General features: G+C 50.7%; 1 protein-coding gene and 1 long non-coding RNA gene across 3 annotated transcripts; one reads left to right on the forward strand and one right to left on the reverse strand.

Moving 5' to 3' along the window:
• Positions 1-1,033: 1,033 nt before the first annotated feature.
• LGI3 (leucine rich repeat LGI family member 3) lies at positions 1,034-9,192 on the reverse strand. 2 transcript variants are annotated; one of them, XM_007529132.3, is made up of 8 exons: positions 8,678-9,192; positions 7,869-7,940; positions 7,197-7,268; positions 6,817-6,888; positions 6,623-6,694; positions 5,509-5,678; positions 5,239-5,403; positions 1,034-3,073 (listed from the first exon to the last, which is right to left on the reverse strand). In XM_007529132.3, exons 1-8 carry the CDS (start codon positions 9,175-9,177, stop codon positions 2,256-2,258), a joined length of 1,941 nt encoding a protein of 646 aa, XP_007529194.2. In that variant the 5' UTR covers positions 9,178-9,192; the 3' UTR covers positions 1,034-2,255. The 2 variants fall into 2 exon arrangements, with proteins under 2 accessions (XP_007529194.2, XP_060034789.1); XM_060178806.1 differs by lacking the exon at positions 7,869-7,940.
• A 72-nt stretch (positions 9,193-9,264) lies between these two features.
• Positions 9,265-15,354, forward strand: LOC132534627 (uncharacterized). The gene is made up of 3 exons (XR_009546352.1): positions 9,265-9,402; positions 14,480-14,627; positions 14,951-15,354. It is a non-coding gene; the product is annotated as an uncharacterized LOC132534627 (long non-coding RNA).
• Positions 15,355-16,029: the final 675 nt, after the last annotated feature.

Here is a 16,029-nt window from a genome sequence, read left to right on the forward strand (position 1 = left end):
CAGCAACCAGAATTGTCAAACTGTTCAGGCATCGAGTCCTAGTAATAACCCTGGTGGAGAAAGAAAAAGGCTGAAGCTTCCAAGCTAGTAAATGACAAAAATCAGGGTTCAACCAAATAGGCCTTGTCGTGTGTGTGTGTGTGTGTGTGTGTGTGTGTGTGTGTGTTTTGCCTCCAGAGTTATTGCTGGGCCTTGGTGCCTGTACTACAAATCCACTGCTCCTGGATGCCATTTTTCCCTTTTTGTTGCCCTTGTTGCCCTTGCTGTTGTAGTTGTTGGATAGGACAGAGAGAAATTGAGAGAGGAGGGGAAAACAGAGAGGGGGACAGAAAGATAGACACCTGCAGACCTGCTTCACCAACCATGAAGCGATGCTCCCCTGCAGGTGGGAATCTGGGGGATCAAACAGGGATCCTTATGCCAGTCCTTGCACTTCATTTCATATGTGCTTAACCCTACCGCCTGGCCCTCTCATCTGTTTTATAGATGAAAAAGCTAAGACTCAGGGACAACTGTGAATTTAAAATCTACCCCCCTGGGGAAAGGGTGGTGGTATGACAGCCTCTGCCCCACAGTGGATAGATCTTCTTGGGAGCTCAGGGTCTTAGGACCTTGCCTTTGGCCCTGCCAGGTGGAGTGACCCTGACAGAAGTCGTCCTTCCCCCACCCCCATTTTCAGAGAGGCCCCAAAACTGCAATCTCCAGGAAGGAACACCTGGGCTATGAGTTAGCCCCAGCACCTGGGGTCATCATCACAGACTCCTGACTTCAGTACCTGCTGGCCTTGGGAAAGCTACCTATCCCTTCTGAGCCACAGAGACCAGCAGCACTGTCTGGCCCTATTTCTTCCAAACCAGTTGCCACCAGCAAGACACTGGATACCCAAGAGCCCAAGACAGTGTGAGAACTCTGTCACCAGGGTTATCTCTGGAGCTCAGTGCCTGCACAATTCTCCTAGTTGTCATACCCCTCCCCCCAACTCACTCCTTTTATTTGATAGAGACAAAGAGGAGGTAGACAGAGAGAGAGGGAATAGAGTGGGGACTTTTTTATTTGAAGCAAATGAATCATAACACTGCCCCCAGTGCACCCCCAGGGTCCTGCCACAAGGAAGCCTTCACTTTGGCCTTCTTGCTGGCCTTGCATCATGGAGCTGTGAGTCCCCAGCATACAGTAGAGGGCAGCAGAAGCTTAGCTGCCAGCTACCTCTGCAAGGACCCTAGCCCACTGCCAGATGCTCAGCTTGAATGGAAAAGCAGTCCCCAGGGATGTGCCTCTGTGACTTGGGGGGGGGGATGCCAGGCTCCCCAAGAGTTCTGCAGCCCAGCTGCCCTCCTACACCCAGGCACATGGTTCATTTGTTTGTAGTGTCCCTGGCTGGGTCAGCTCTGGGATCCGCCACGAAGGAGCCAGTGCACATGGTCCCATGTACCATAAACAGGTGGTCCCAGCACCCGAAGTAGGAAAGGAGAGCAGAGGAGTGCTGGCTTAGGCAGGGTCCTGGCCACATGGATCTGCGTTGGGGGCAGAGGAGGGAAGTCCAGTGAGAAGACAGTCATACAGGGAAAACCGAGCCCCCCTTGCGGTTTTGGTTATTGCTTGGCGGAGAGGTTTTGCCCCCAGATGACTAAGGCTGACATGACCACCTCCATTCTCATCAGCTGAGGGTGGGAACCCAGGGGCCAGCTGGAGAAGCATGGGGTGGGGCCTGGTGCTCAGAGGAGAGGGACAGAATGATGGCAGGGAGTCCCTCCAGGCAGTTGGATCTTTGTGTATAAACTAAGTGGTGGATGTGTGGACAGACAGGTAAGTGTGAGAGCGGGCTCTGTCCACACCAGTGTGCGCGTGCAGCAGGAGAAGAGCATGGTGGTGTGAGATGTGCTGGTAAACAAACACCTGGAGTACCAACAGGAAAGAAGCCAAGGGACAGGCGGGTGGCTCAGCTTCCCTCAGGCCAGCACCCACCCCTGGGACCAGAGTTTGCAGAAGGAGCAGAACGAGTGTGCCATGGATGGGGGCCTGGGGCTGACAGGTGTCCACAGGTGTGTGTGGGGGTGCTGGTGCACAAACAAACCTCCATGCTGATTTTAACTATGAGGAGTGATGGCTTGAGCTACTCCACAGCATGTGGCAGTGGTGGACCAGGGCTCATATGCTGGCTGGTGGCGCATGTCTTCACATACAGAGACTTCTACCCAGCCTTCAGCTGCCCAAGGGCCCTCCCCCATCCCACCCCCACCAAGCCTGGGCACCCCCTAGGCACTGAGATCCACCACCACGTGCCGGTACACCAGTGTCTGCCCCTTGAAGCTGGGGGCCAGGAGCAGCTGGGCATCCCCAGCAGGCATGTAGCAGAAGGCCCGAGGGGCCTGTACAGCCAGCTCCTGGAAGCGCACGAACTTCTGTCGCCCATCATCCCACTGGTAGATCTGGGTGAAGGAGAAGTCGCTGCCCAGTGCCAGGTAGCGGCGGCCGCCCACCAGGAAGGGCTGCAGGGCCAGCGAGCCCCGGGATGGCAGCGCCTGCACCTCGGAGAAGCGGGCACCCTCCCAGCGCAGGATTTTGGAGTCCCCGATGTAGCGGCTGAGGCACAGGTAGCTGTCCCGACCGGCGCGGAAGTGCTTCACAGCTTGAGCATCCGGCACCTGTGTCACCTCTCCCTGGGCCACAAACTGCTTCTGTGAGCGGCTCCACTGGTAGATGACAGGTGCCTGGGAACTGCTAGACACGATCAGTCTTGGCTTGCCCTCCCCGTCCACGAACTCCAGGTCGGTGTCGCGGTGCCAAGCGTGCAGAGCCTGGTGGGAGTAGAAGCCGTTCTGGTGCCAGCGGTAGAGGCTGGTAGCCCCTGCCTTGGAGCTGTCCGCCACAGCGAAGTACCAGTCACCATCGATGCGAAAGGCCTCTAGGTCGTTGGGCTTGCGCACGCGCTGTGGGTCGATATCCTGCAGCTTGGTGAAGCGGGTGGTATTGGGGTCCCAGTGGTAGATGTATGAGCCTCCAAACAGCTGGGCCGCGATGACATACAGCTGGTTGTCCACCACCATGGGCTTGCAGTGCACTGCAGAAGGGGCTGGGGGACGGAGGGCAGAGCTCAGAGGTCAGGGTCTCAGAGACCCACATCTCCACCTGAGAAGGAGGAGGAGGAGGGAGGGCTCCCCTCAAATGCTACTCGCCTCTGACTAAAGGTCCTCTGCTCAGTGCTGGGTGCTTTGTCATTATTTCACAGCTGATAATCAGTTTTGGCATCCCCATATGCCAAAAAGGGTTCAAGTGTGAATGCAGATGGTGGCTGGGCAAGGGGCCCAGTGTTGAATTCTCAAGCACAAGATCTCAGGTTCTATCCCTGGCATTACATGTGCCAAAGTGATGCTCTGGTCCTCTCTCTTCCTTATAAATTAATAAATCTTAAAAAAAAAAAAAAAAGGACCACCATGCCTGAGGCTCCCAGGTTTAATTCCTAGAATTACCATAAGCCTAAGCAGTGACCTGGTGTCTCTCTCTCTCTCTCTTCCTCTCTCTCTTTCTCCCTCCCTCTCTCTCTCTGTCTCTCTCTTTCATATAAGCAAATAAACAAAGAAGTAATAAAAAAAAAACAGTAAGTGCAGGGGGGCAAGTGGTGGCTCATCTGGCTGAGCACACGTTACCATTCACAAGGATCTGGATTCAAGCCCCTAGTCCTCACCTGCAGGGGAAAAGCTTCACAGTGTTACAGGTGCCTCTTCTCTTCTCTCTCTCTCTCTCCCCCTCTCATTCTCTGTCTCTTACCTTCTAACAAAAGAAAATAAAAAGGCCACAGAGAATGGTAGAGATGTGTAGGCACAAATCCCTGATAATCCTGATGACAAGAAAAAAAAAGAAGTGCAGATGCAGCACAAATAGGTGTCCTTAAACATCAACTGGTTGTTTAGTTATACTGTCATTGAATTTTTTTATAATTTTAAAATTATCTTTATTTAATTTAGTGGATTGAGATAGTCAGAAATTGAGAGGGAAGAGGGAGACAGAGACAGAGAGAGACAGAGAGACAACTGCAGACCTGTTTCACCACTCACAAAGCTTTCCCCCTACAGGTGGAGATGGGAGCTTGAACCTGGGTCTTGAGCATTGTAACATGTGCCCAGGTGTGCCACTGCCATTGAATGGCCCCCATCTTTGAATGTTTAGTATAACTGTCACTATGCTCAGAGTGAACACACTGCCTTAATTAGTTATTCTGAAGGACCCCAATATGTTGCCCTTTTACTCAGAAACTGACTCCCACAGTCTAAAGTGACTTTCCAAGAGCGCCCCCACTCTCAAGTGGCCAGACAGAGAAACGAGGGAAAGTGTCAGTTTGAACACAATTTGGTGAGAAGAATTGCAGTGTTTGGACAGTTGTGTATGAAAACACATTTTCCCAAAGAACATGCTCCTGGGACACTCCCCCCTTTTTTCATTTTATTTCAGAGACAGAGAGAGAAAGACCAACCATAGAGAGGGCTCTGTGGGGTGAGCTATCCAGTGACCAGACTCCCACTTCTGAAATGCTTTTATGAACAAGAATGTCTACATAAATATCACTGTGCCCACAACTCAAAGCAAACAGCCCAGCCCAGGTCCACGGCTTGCCAGTTCCTTGGGCTCAAGCCTTCAGTCACCACTTGGGACTACCTGCATGGAGCAAACAGAGCTGTGGCACCGCTCCTCTTTTTAATTTTTTTCTTATTATCTTTATTTATTTATTGGATTGAGATAGCCAGAAATCAAGAGGTGGCGGGGGGGGGGGAGGGGGAGACTGAGAGGGAGAGAGACAGAAAGACACCAGCAGCCCTGCTTCACCACTTGCAAAGCTTTCTCCCTGCAGGTGGGGATTGAGGGCTCAAACCCAGGTCCTTATCCACTATAACACGTGTGCTCAACCAGGTGTGCCACCACCCAGCCTCGAGTCTCTCCTTCTGTCTTTTCCCCTCTCTTTCTTTCACCCTCTAACCAAAAGGAGGCAGAGGAAAAAACAGTGACAATTCTGTTGGCAAAAAATTAGAGTATGTGTATATAGTGGTCTAAGAAGTGGTGCAGTGGATTAAGTATGAAGTCATGAGTTCAATGTGGGCATCAAATGTGACAGAATAATGCTTTGGTTCTCTCTTTTTTTTCTCTTCTCATAAATAAATAAGGAATGTCTGAAGGAGACTTAGCTGAGCAGTATGCTTCAACAGCCAGACCAGCCTAAGCTGAGTCCCCCAGGAGGTCTCCCACCTGGGATTCTATCGAAGTCTCGAAGCTGCCGCTCAACATAGTCCCATTTAAGGATGGTGCAGGCACTGGCACCTGGCTGGGCCAGAGCCAAGTAGAGGTCACTGGAATAGAGGAAGGGCTCAGCTGACACTGCGGGGAAAGGCAGGGTCTGGTACAGCACAAAATCTGTAGGGGCGAGAAGGATGTGTGGGGAGTAGGAAAGGGAAGTGTTCATCAGAAGAGTGGGGTATCTGGGGCTGAGGCAATGCCTGAGACAGAGCCACCTCGTACCTGTGGTAATGCAGTCGAATTCCCGCAGTGGCAGGTCCTGCACCTTGTGCTCCTGGAAGCGGGGCGGGCTGGCGCAGTAGATGGGGGCCACTGTGGTGTTGGTGTGTGCCAGCCACTCCACCAGCCACTTCACCTTGCAATCACAGTTAAGGGAGTTGCCCCTTAAGTCCCTGGATCATGAGGGTGACAGAGGGGATACAGGAAAGGACACTCTCAGGGGTTCTGCTCCCCTCTTGAGAAGCAGATGTCGCCAGGGCACCTTTGTACTGACTAGATAAAGCTTCCCTATGGAGTCCAGGCTGAGTGTAAGGCCCAACTTGTCCCCTTGGCCTGGTGGCTTTTGCAGTCTCTAACCTGACAACTGTTTCATCTCAGTCCCTCCAAACCTCCATAGTCCAGGACTTCTTTTTCAATCTGATCACTACAAATACTGATCACTGGCACAGTGGATAAAGCATTGGACTCTTCAAGCACCAGGTCCAGAGTTCAATGCCTGGTATCACAGAGTGACACTCTGCTGGTTCTCTCTTTTTCCCCCTCTCTTTTTTATCATCATCATCATTATAGTCACTATGCTGTAGCTGTAGGGTTTAAACATAGATTCAGATTAGACGTACATGTGATGAGCATGTGTTAAAAAAAATCTGCAAGTGGGGCCCAGGCAGCGACACACATTGCAGTGCACAAGGACCCAGATTCAAGCCCCTGGTCCCACAGTGACCATTTTCCCCAGTTTTTTCTTCTTTTTTTTCTTTTTCTTTGATAGGACAAAAGGAAATTGAGAAGAGAGGGGAAGAGAGAAAGAGAGAGACCGAGATCTACAGCCCTGCTTCACTGATCATGAAGTTTCCTCCCTCAGGTGTGGACAGGGGACTTGAACCCATGTCCTTGCACATGGTAACATGTAAGCTCTACTGGGGGCAGCACTGCCTGTTCTCTTACATGTACATCTTAAGAGGACAGATGTCTTGAGACAACCATGAAGGCTCCCAATCCATATATAATTGGACCTTGTCTTCTCAGAGGATTCAGCTTACAATCTCTCAAACCTCACAGCTTCCTGGTTCTGGCCCCACCACACGCCCTCCTGGGATGTGCTGGGACCCTAGCTTACAGGTCACTCAGGATGTCCAGGGGCCGGAAGATGTCTCTAGGCAGCATCTGCAGGTTATTGTTGGCCAGGGAACTGCAAGACAGACCTCAGGTCACCCAGAGGTGGTGGTAGAGGCAGAGGTGACAGAAGATGGGACTTTGGTCAGGAGGGTGTGTGTGTGTGTGTGTGTGTGTGTGTGTGTGTGTTGTACTCACAGATGAGTCAAGGACTTCAGGCCTCTGAAGGTAAACTTAGATAAAGCCCAGATGTCATTGTTCTCAATGAAACTGGAGAAAAATGAGAACTTGTCTCAGACACCACTCAGGATACCAACTCTTAACCTTACCCACCTGCCAGACCCTGAGGTCTGGTGACATTGAGCCTGTAAGGACTGGGCATTCAGGAAGGATGGTTTGAACAGAGGGATGGATGAAACAACCTTCTGTTTTGTCCTGCAGTCAGCTGGCTCCAGGGCTCTTATCTCCTACCCAGTCCTCAGTCCCCAGCATCCCTCACCCTCTCTCCTCTCTCAGCCCACCGAGGCCCAGCCCCCTCCTCCCTCCTGTTTTCCCGCTTCTCCATCCTTCCCACGCACAGGTACTGCAGGTGTGACAGTCCTGTGAAGGCACTGTCTCCAATCAGCGTGAACTTGTTGGAATTGAGCAACCTGGGGGAGACAAAGGTGGAATTAGAGTTTCCAAGGGTGTGCCTATTGCCCAGCCTCCCTGCCTGCTGGCTCACCCCTAAGCTTCCTCAAATACTGGCTGCCCTGCTCCCAAACCAGGTAGGGGCCTGTTCGTGTCCTAGAGGCTCCCCAGGTCCTGTCTGTTCCTGTTGAGCTGGGTCCCTCCCCATGGCCTGCCCACCCTCACCCCAGCTGACTCCAGTCCCTCAAGGGCTGATAGGGAGTTTGAGGATAAATCCAGATGAGGACGGGGAATAACTGGCATGTCCTTTCTCCTGTACCTCAGGCTTTAGACAATCTCTTCTGGAATTTTAGATCCCAGAGATGACTTCTCCAAGATGATTCCCCCCCCTTGAAGTGCCCACTCTTTGCTGGGTCCAGTTCTTGTGATGTCCCAAAGACCCCTCCTAGGCTCTTGCATGCAGCCCCTATCCTTCCTCTTCTTCCCAACTGCTAAGTGTCCTAATTCCAGACCACTCCCCCTTAGCACAGTCCATCTGAGTAAGGAACTGTGCTCCCTTGACACCCCCCTGCAGTGCACTCTCCCCCCACTGCCTGCCCTTCTGAGGGGCTCCGTCATACAAGAACTGCAGCAGTGGCAGGTGTGCGAAGGCTCCATCATGGATCTCCGAGAAGGCAGCATTCACTAGTGTCCTGCAGGGGACAGGTCAGGGCCATGGAGTGTGTGAGACAGAGCTGGGTTTCATGGTGGGTGGGCAGTGCTTCTGCAGATATTCAACCCCCCATTCCCCAGCTGCCCCCAGCTGGAGTTGTCTCCCCTTCTCCTCACAAGCCCCCTGCCAACCCCACCCCCAACCTCAGCACCATGGCCCCAGGCTTCACTTCCCCTCAGCCAAAAGAAGTTTTCATTACCCACACCACCACCATCCTTCAAACTCCTCCTGTGCAGGGTGCTGTGGCGGAGAGAGGGGGGGGTGTCAACATCCTGCTTTCAGGCCCACCACCCCATCATGGGTGGCCACTGGCAGCAGTGACAGCCTGTCTGTCTGACGCAGTGTGGAAGCTGAGACTAGCGCCAGGGCCTACCCGGTGCCAGGGCGCTGAGTGGACTGTGTCACCCCATCCATCTCCCACAGAAAGCCTTTCTGCCCTTGGCCTGGCATCACAGCCAGGCTCTCAGCCCTGTAAACAACCCCACCACCGCCCCTGTCCTCTCTGCACGTAGTAGGTCTGGTGGGCATGCTTGGGATGATGATTCATTGCTGGCTAGAGTCCTCTTACCCCAGCCCTGGCTCCTGAGCCTGCAGGGCCGTTCAGCTCCCCCTGGGCCCAGGGCTGGTACTCGGACAGGGAGCAGGCTCTCTGTGCCCACCTCGGGGCAGCAGGCCCTGCCGCTGCCGCCCCCTCTCCCAGGCCAGGCTGGCACTCACAGTGAGATGACCTCCGAGGGCAGGTTCTTGGGCACTGCCTTGGAATCCACGCAGAAGGCGGTGTCCCGGGTGCAGGAGCAGCTGGGCGGGCAGGGGGGCGTCTTGGGGGGCCTCTTGGCACTGACTGGCAGCATCATGCAGACGCCCAGCGTGGACAGAGCCAGCAGCCCGGGCCCTGAGAGCCACCTGGCCCGCCGCCCCGCCATGCTGCCCACTGCTCTCTCCGCAGCCGGGTCACAGCAGCCCGGGACGCCGCGGAGAGCGGATTGCAGCCCTCTGGCCGGCTGCAATCCCCCGCCCTGCTCGCTCCCGCCAGCTACCGGGAGATGCGGGCTGACCCGGCTTGGGTGGACGCGAACTGCGGCGTGGCGCTCGGGGGCGCGCAGGACTGAGGGGGGAGTCCAGGCTGGGAGTAGCCCAAGAGAGGAGTGGTTACGGCCCCAGCCGCTGCGGGCACTCCCCAACCCCGCCCTGGAGCCATGGGCGGGTGTGTCCCGCATCCAGAGCGCCTGCCCGTGTGAGCGTGGATGGGAGTGTGATGCAGGCCTGCGTGCACCCGCATATGGCCGGAGGCCCTCGGGGACGCGCGTCTCTCCAACAGGGACCCTGGTGCGGCTGTGGACCTGGGCAAGCCTGGGCCTCCGAGGTATCCCTGACTCAGTCTAGGGGCCTGCGGGCATACATGCGTGTGTGCCCACCGGCGAGCGCACCGTGCCGGTGTCTGTGTAAGTTGGGGAAGGCACCCTGCAGATGGAAGGGGACTGTGCGGTTCAGGAACCTGTCTCACGGAGCCCATCCTCTGCTTTCCTGCTGAGGAAACAGGCTGCAGCCCAGTTCCGTCTCGGCGCGTTGAGCTAGGTGCTACAACCGCCCTACCCACCCTTTGAGAGGTGATGCCCAACGCGCAGAAGAGCAAAATGATAAAGCAAGGATTTAACCTTACTTCCACCTCGCATCCTGTCCCCCAAGTTCAGAATGTCGGAGTTTTTCTTTGCTTTTACCGGAGCACTGCTCAGCTCTGGCTTATGGTGGCGCTGGGAACTGAATTTGGGGCCTAGGAGTCTCAGGCATGCACGTCGTTTGCATAACCATTATGCTGTCTCTCCAGCCCTCATCAACTTCAGAGTTTCAACATTGTTTTTCCAGTTGGGACCCAGAGTGCTCAAGGGGGACTTGAGAACCTTTCAGGATGCCTTTGAGGTCAAAATAATCATCTTAATAATGTTTAGACACAGGTGGGGTAGATATCTTAAATGTTATGCAAATATGACTTTGAAGCCTGAGGCTCTAAATATCCCAAATTCAATCTCCAACCCACCCCCCACCACATCACCATAAACCAGAGCTGAGCTAAAAAAAAAAAAAAAAAAGTTTAGAATCTATTTGACTGTGTTTTTACAAAATCACCAACTGTCATACTCTCACCAAAGCAGCCTGGAGTTTTCCAGAGGCTATGTGACATGTCCTCTATTGGGTCAGAAGTGAAAGAGATTTGCAAAAATGCAAAGCTACAGCACTCTTCTAATTGTTTTTGCTTTTGGAAATAGTTATTCATTTAAAATGGGGAATGAAGGGCTGGCAAAATGGCTCAACTGGATAGTGTGCCTGCTGTGCCATGAGAGAAACCCAGTTTTGAGTTTGCCCCACATCACACTGGAGAAAGTTTTGGTGTTATGGTCACTCTCTCTCTATCAGAAAATGTTGTCCTAGAGTGATGAATTCATGGCAGTGACAAAAAAATTTTTTGCTTTGTTTGTATTTATATTTACTTATTTTTATGGCCACCAGGGTTATAGCTGGGGATCTGTGCCTGCAAGATCAATCCACTGCTCTTGGCAGTCATCTTCTTTTTTTCCCTTATACTTGATAGGAGAGAGAATAATGAAAGAGAGGGAGAGACACCTGCATCATTGCTTTACTGCTTGTGAAATTTCCCTTCTGCAGGTGGAGAGTGGGGGCTTGAACCAGAGTCCTTGCCAATGGTAACATGTGTGCTTACTTGGGTGTGCCACTGCTTGGCCTATTTATTTTTCTTTATAAAATGATTATCTTTTACTAACTTTAAAAAAGCATTTTATTTTTTTATTTTGGATAGAAACAGAAAAATTGAGAGGGAAGAGAAGGACAGAGAGAGAGGTACCTGGAACACTGCTACACCACTTGTGAAGCTCTCTCCACTACCAGCAGTTGGGGACCAGGGCCTTAAACAAGGGTCCTTGTGCACTGTAATGTGTATGCTTTACCAGGTGCACCAGCACATGACCCCAATGATGGTTTATTATTCCTATTCTAAATTAATAAATATTCCAAGTAGACATCTTCTTTTTAAATTTTTATTTTATTGGTTATATATGAAAAGTAATTTCACATGAGACAGAGACCATAGCATACTCAGGTAAATGCAGTGCTGGAAATTGGACCAGGAACTTCAGGTGTGTGAACCTAGTTGAGTCACTTGTCTACTTGCCCTCTGTGGATATCAGTATGATAAATATCAGTATATAATCTAACACACATAAACAAAATTTCTTGGGAGGGGTCTTAATACTTTTTCTTAGACTTAGTTTTTGTCATCAGGGTTATTTCTGGGGCTTGATGCCTGCATAACTCTCCCAGTGGTCATTCTTGCCCTTGCCCACTATTTTTTTTTTTTTTTTAGAAAGGCAGAGAGGAAGAGTGAGAAAATAAAAAAGACCATAGCACTGACGCTTCCTTCAGTAAGGTGGGGGCTGGACTTGAACCTGGGTCACATACATGGCAAAGTATTGCACTAAGTGAGCTATTTCATCAACCTTACATTTTTTAAAATAGACAGTAAGAGAGAAAGAGGGGGAGAGAGAAGAGAGACACCATAGCACTACTCCACCACTGGTGAAGCTTCCCCCTGAATGTGTTCCTGTGTGGTGATGGGGGCTCAGACCCAGGTCCTTGCACATGGTAGCTATGCACTCTACCAGGTGAGCCACAGTCTGGCCTCCTATTTATTTATATGTTTTTTTCTGAGAGATAGAGAGAGACCAGACCATATGTGTCATTGCATATGGTCTCTCAGATGCAAGTTCTGCACTCTACCTACTGAGCCACTTATCTTCCTACTCAATACTTATTTTTAAGATTGTTAAGTGGTTCAGAAACCAAAACGTTTGAGAACTGCTCATCTACACTGTTAATTCCCAGAGATCAGTGTGTGACTGTCCAAAGGATTCAAGGGGAGCTTGGAAGTCAAGTAATAGGAAACCTAGGCCACTGGATTTAAATGCCTCCCCAGCTGTCCCCAGCCTCAGCCAGCAGGGGAATCTCAGGTCAGACCTCAAGTCCATATTCCCCAGCCAGTGATGCCCCTACTCTTTGATGCCCACTTTGTCGGGTTGCCCATCAAGGGAGAGAGAAGAGACCAGGAACTCGTGGTGGAGCAGGAACACAAATCTTTATTCATGTGGACACCCCAGAGTTGGGTTCGGGCACAGTGGGTTTAGGCCACATGAAGCTAGCAAAATGGCCGCCTCCTGCTATACACACCAGCCCTTCTCCAGGTCACAATGCGGAAGAGAAGGGGGGGGGAAGAGAGGGGAAGAGAGAGAGTGACTTTTATAGGAGAATTCTGGAAGTGGCAAGTTGGGACGGGATTGGCTAGAAAAGGGGGTGGAGAGAGGCAAAATGCATGCTGGGAAGGTGGAAGCTTCTTTAGCAACTGTTGCAATGGTTTTAACTGAATTAGCCATACCCTGAGGGGATAACATGGTGGGGATCTGTAAATAATACTTGCATGGAAATATAGTGGTTTGTGGGCCCTGCCAATGTTCGACCACATATGCACAATTTCCCAACACCCACTTGCCACTGCCTATCCAGCTGCCCATGCTGCCCTCCCCATGCCAGCTTGTGGGAAAAGAAGCAACAGGGGTGGGAGGGTGGCAGGGCAGCTGGGCAACTGTCCCCACTGGTCCCTGGCACAGCTTTGCCCAGCACACAAAGAGCAGAGTGAATCCTGTCCCATCTTCTACAGCTGAGGGGCTGAGAGCAGGAAGATGGGAGGTACACACAGCAGGGGTGACTGCCATGGGGATCTCCACTACCCATAGTTCTCAGAGGGCTTTAAGCCAGAGAGACAAAAGGGGGGAGCCTGGGGTCTGTTTTTCACTAAGGGCTGCCAAAATAGCTCACTTGGATAGTGTGCTGCTTTGCCACATAAGATCTAGACTCAAGACTGGCCCTTCTTTCAGTCTAACCCTTCCTATGATCTCTTCCACTTTCTGTCTCAAAAAAAAAAAAAAAAGACTCTAGATTTTCTTTTGTTCCCTCTTAAAATATTTTTATTTGGAAACCTGGTGGTAGCACACCAGTTTAAGCTCACATGACACAAAGTGCAAGGACCAGCATAAAGATCCCGGTTCAAGCCCCTGGCTCCCTACCTGCAGGGCGGTCATTTCATAAGCAGTGATGCACAAGGACCTTCAGGTGTCTTTCTCTCCCCCTCTCTGTCTTCCCTTTCTTGATTTCTGTCATATCCAATAACAACAGCAATAACAATAATAATAACAACAATGGCAACAAAATGGAAGTGGATTCATAGTGCAGGCACTGAGCCCCAGCAATAACCCTGAAGGGAAATTATATATATATTTTTTGTTTGTTTGTTTGTTTTTGTTTTTGTTTTTGCCTCCAGGGTTATGCTGGGGCTCGGTGCCTGCACGAATCCACTGCTCCTGGAGGCCGGTTTTCCCATTTTGTTGCCCTTGTTGCAGTCATTCTTGTTCTTATAGCTGTTGTTGTTGTTGTTGAATGGGACAGAGAGAAATTGAGAGAGGAGGGGAAGACAGAGAGAGGTTGAGAAAGGCAGACACCTGTAGACCTGCTTCACTGTTTGTGAAGTGATCCCCCTGCAGGTAAGGAGCAGGGGGCTCGAACCGGAATCCTTATTCTGGCCCTTGTGTGTGCTACCACCCAGCCCGTGTGTGTGTGTGTGTGTGTGTGTGTGTGTGTGTGTGTGTGGTAGAATCAGTGACAACTTGAGATGGAAAAGGAGAAAGACCCTTGTGACACTGTTTTATTGCTTATAAAGTTTTCCCCCTACAGGTGGGGACTGGGGGCTTGAACCCAGGCCTTTGTACACTATAATGTATGCACTCAACCAAGTACACCACCACCTGGCCTCCCCTCCCCTAACTAATAAAATAGGTGTCCTAGGGAATAAGGTAGGAGATGATAGTTATAATGACAAAATTGTTCCATGATACCACTAGACCCTCACAACAACTTGAAGAGGGAAACTGGACAGAGAGAACTCATCCTGTTTCACAGATGGACACACTGAAGCCCAGACAAGCAGAATGACTCACTCAGGGACCCAGGCTGGCCAGTGCAGCACAGATACCACTGCATGGGAATGGAATAAGCTACTGACCACTGGCGGGAAAGGAGGTGGGGAGTCTAGTCTGTCTGGTGAGACTACACTTACCTGCCAGCTACAGGCATGCTCCTTGCCCTGTGGTAGGTACAGAGGCCCTGGGGAAGCATGGCTCCAGAACTGGCAGCCCTCTGGGCGAAGTCCAGGCAGCCATGAAAAGCACACACAGAGGTGAGGAGAGCTGTGGTGTGTGCTAAATGATGAATGAAAGTGCAGCTTGGAGGCTGGGAGACTGGCTTTTCAGGGCAGACCAGTGAAGATTGAGGGTGAACTTCCCAGGAGGGGACAACGCTCAAGAGACTCAGCCCCTTATCTCCATCTAGGCTCTCCATTAGTCACAGTTCCACAAGGTGTTTTTCCTTTTTTTTTTTTTTTTTTTTTTTTTGTCTGTTTAGAGGCTGGGGAGCAACAGGTGTAAAAGTGAAGAAGTGAAGGTGGCTAGGAGGTGGTGCACCCAGTTAAGCACATATATTTCTATGTGAAAGGACCCGGTTCAAGCCTCAACTCAACTACAGGAAGGACATTTCACAAGCAGTAAAGCAGGTCTGCAAGCGTCTTTCTCTCCCTCTCTATCTCTTCTTACCCACCTCAATTTCCTTCTGTCCTATCAAAATAGAAAGAGGGCAATAATTAGGATCCATCTGCATAACAGATTTCAGGCTCAGGCAAAAACAAACAAACAAAAAAAAAAACCACAGGCCCTTTGGAATATAACTAAAATATGCCTACTAGCTATTTACAAAATGGAGACACCACCCCCCCACACACACACACACACTCTTCATCTGCACTATTCCAGCCTTTAGGTCCATGATTGGTCAACAATTTATTTGGCTTTGTATGTTAACTCTCTTTTCAGCCACCAGGTTCCAGATGCTAGCATGATGCCAACCAGACCTCCCTGGACAGACAGCCCCACCAATGTATCCTGGAGCTCCATTTCCCCAAAGCCCTTCCCCACTAGGAAAAGAGAGAGACAGGCTGGGAGACCTGTCAACGTCCATGTTTAGCAGGGAAGCGATTATAGAAGCCAGACCTTCCACCTTCTACATCCCACAATGATCTTCGGTCCATACTCCCAGAGGGTTAAAGAATAGGAAAACTATCGGAGGAGGGGATGGGATACAGAGTTCTAGTGGTGGGAATTGTGTGAAGTTGTACCCCTCTTATCGTATGGTTTAGTCAATGTTTCCTTTTTATAAATACACATTTTTTTTTAAAAGAGAAAAATGGCCTCTGGGAGTGGTCGATTCATAGTGCTGGCACTGAACCCCAGAGATAACCCTAGTGGCAAAATAAATAAATATCAAGAAGTGAGAAGACTGAAGTTGGGACTGAGCTTGAACCCTAGTCCTTGCATGTGGTATTGTGAGTGCTCTACCCAGTGTGCCACTGCCTGGACCTGGGAGGGCTCTTTAGTTGGACATGCAGGGCTGTGCCCTGGTCCCCAGCCCAATCCCAGTTGTAGTCTTCTAACTTCTTGGCATTTATTTATTTATTTACTTATTTTGCCACCAGGGTTATATCTGGGACTTAGTGCCAACACTATGAACCCACCATTCACAGGGGCCATCTTTTGCTTTCCCACCTACCCCCTTTTATTTTCTATTTTGATAGAATGGAGAGAGATTGAGAGAGGAGAGGAAATTTGAGAGGGAGAGCTTCAGCAGTGAAGTAGTGCTGCAGGTATTTCTCCTTACCTCTCTCTGTCTCTCTCTCTTTCTCTTCCACTCCCTATCTCTCACTCTCTATTATAAAGAAAAAAAGTGGCCCTCAGGAATAGTGGAGTTATGCAGGTAATATGCCCCAACAATACCCTAGTGGTAAAAACACTTTTTATTTTTAATAATAAAAATAAATTAAGGGGCTGGGTGGTAGTACATGAACTTGAATGCATATATTACCATGCACAAGGACCTGGGTTCAAGCCACCTGTCTTCACCTG

This window comes from Erinaceus europaeus, chromosome 19, assembly GCF_950295315.1.
Source record: "Erinaceus europaeus chromosome 19, mEriEur2.1, whole genome shotgun sequence".
NCBI lineage: Eukaryota > Metazoa > Chordata > Mammalia > Eulipotyphla > Erinaceidae > Erinaceus > Erinaceus europaeus.

What these genes read in the sequence shown, in the direction of transcription:
- LGI3 (XM_007529132.3), bottom strand. Translation starts at nt 9,177, where the DNA reads ATGCGGGACACACCCGCCCATGGCTCCAGGGCGGGGTTGGGGAGTGCC. An exon ending in CCCTCGGAGGTCATCTCACT is followed by an intron (nt 7,941 to 8,677) that starts GTGAGTGCCAGC and finishes TGTCCCCTGCAG; the next exon opens with GACACTAGTGAATGCTGCCT. An exon ending in CTGAAGTCCTTGACTCATCT is followed by an intron (nt 6,695 to 6,816) that starts GTGAGTACAACA and finishes TCTGTCTTGCAG; the next exon opens with TTCCCTGGCCAACAATAACC.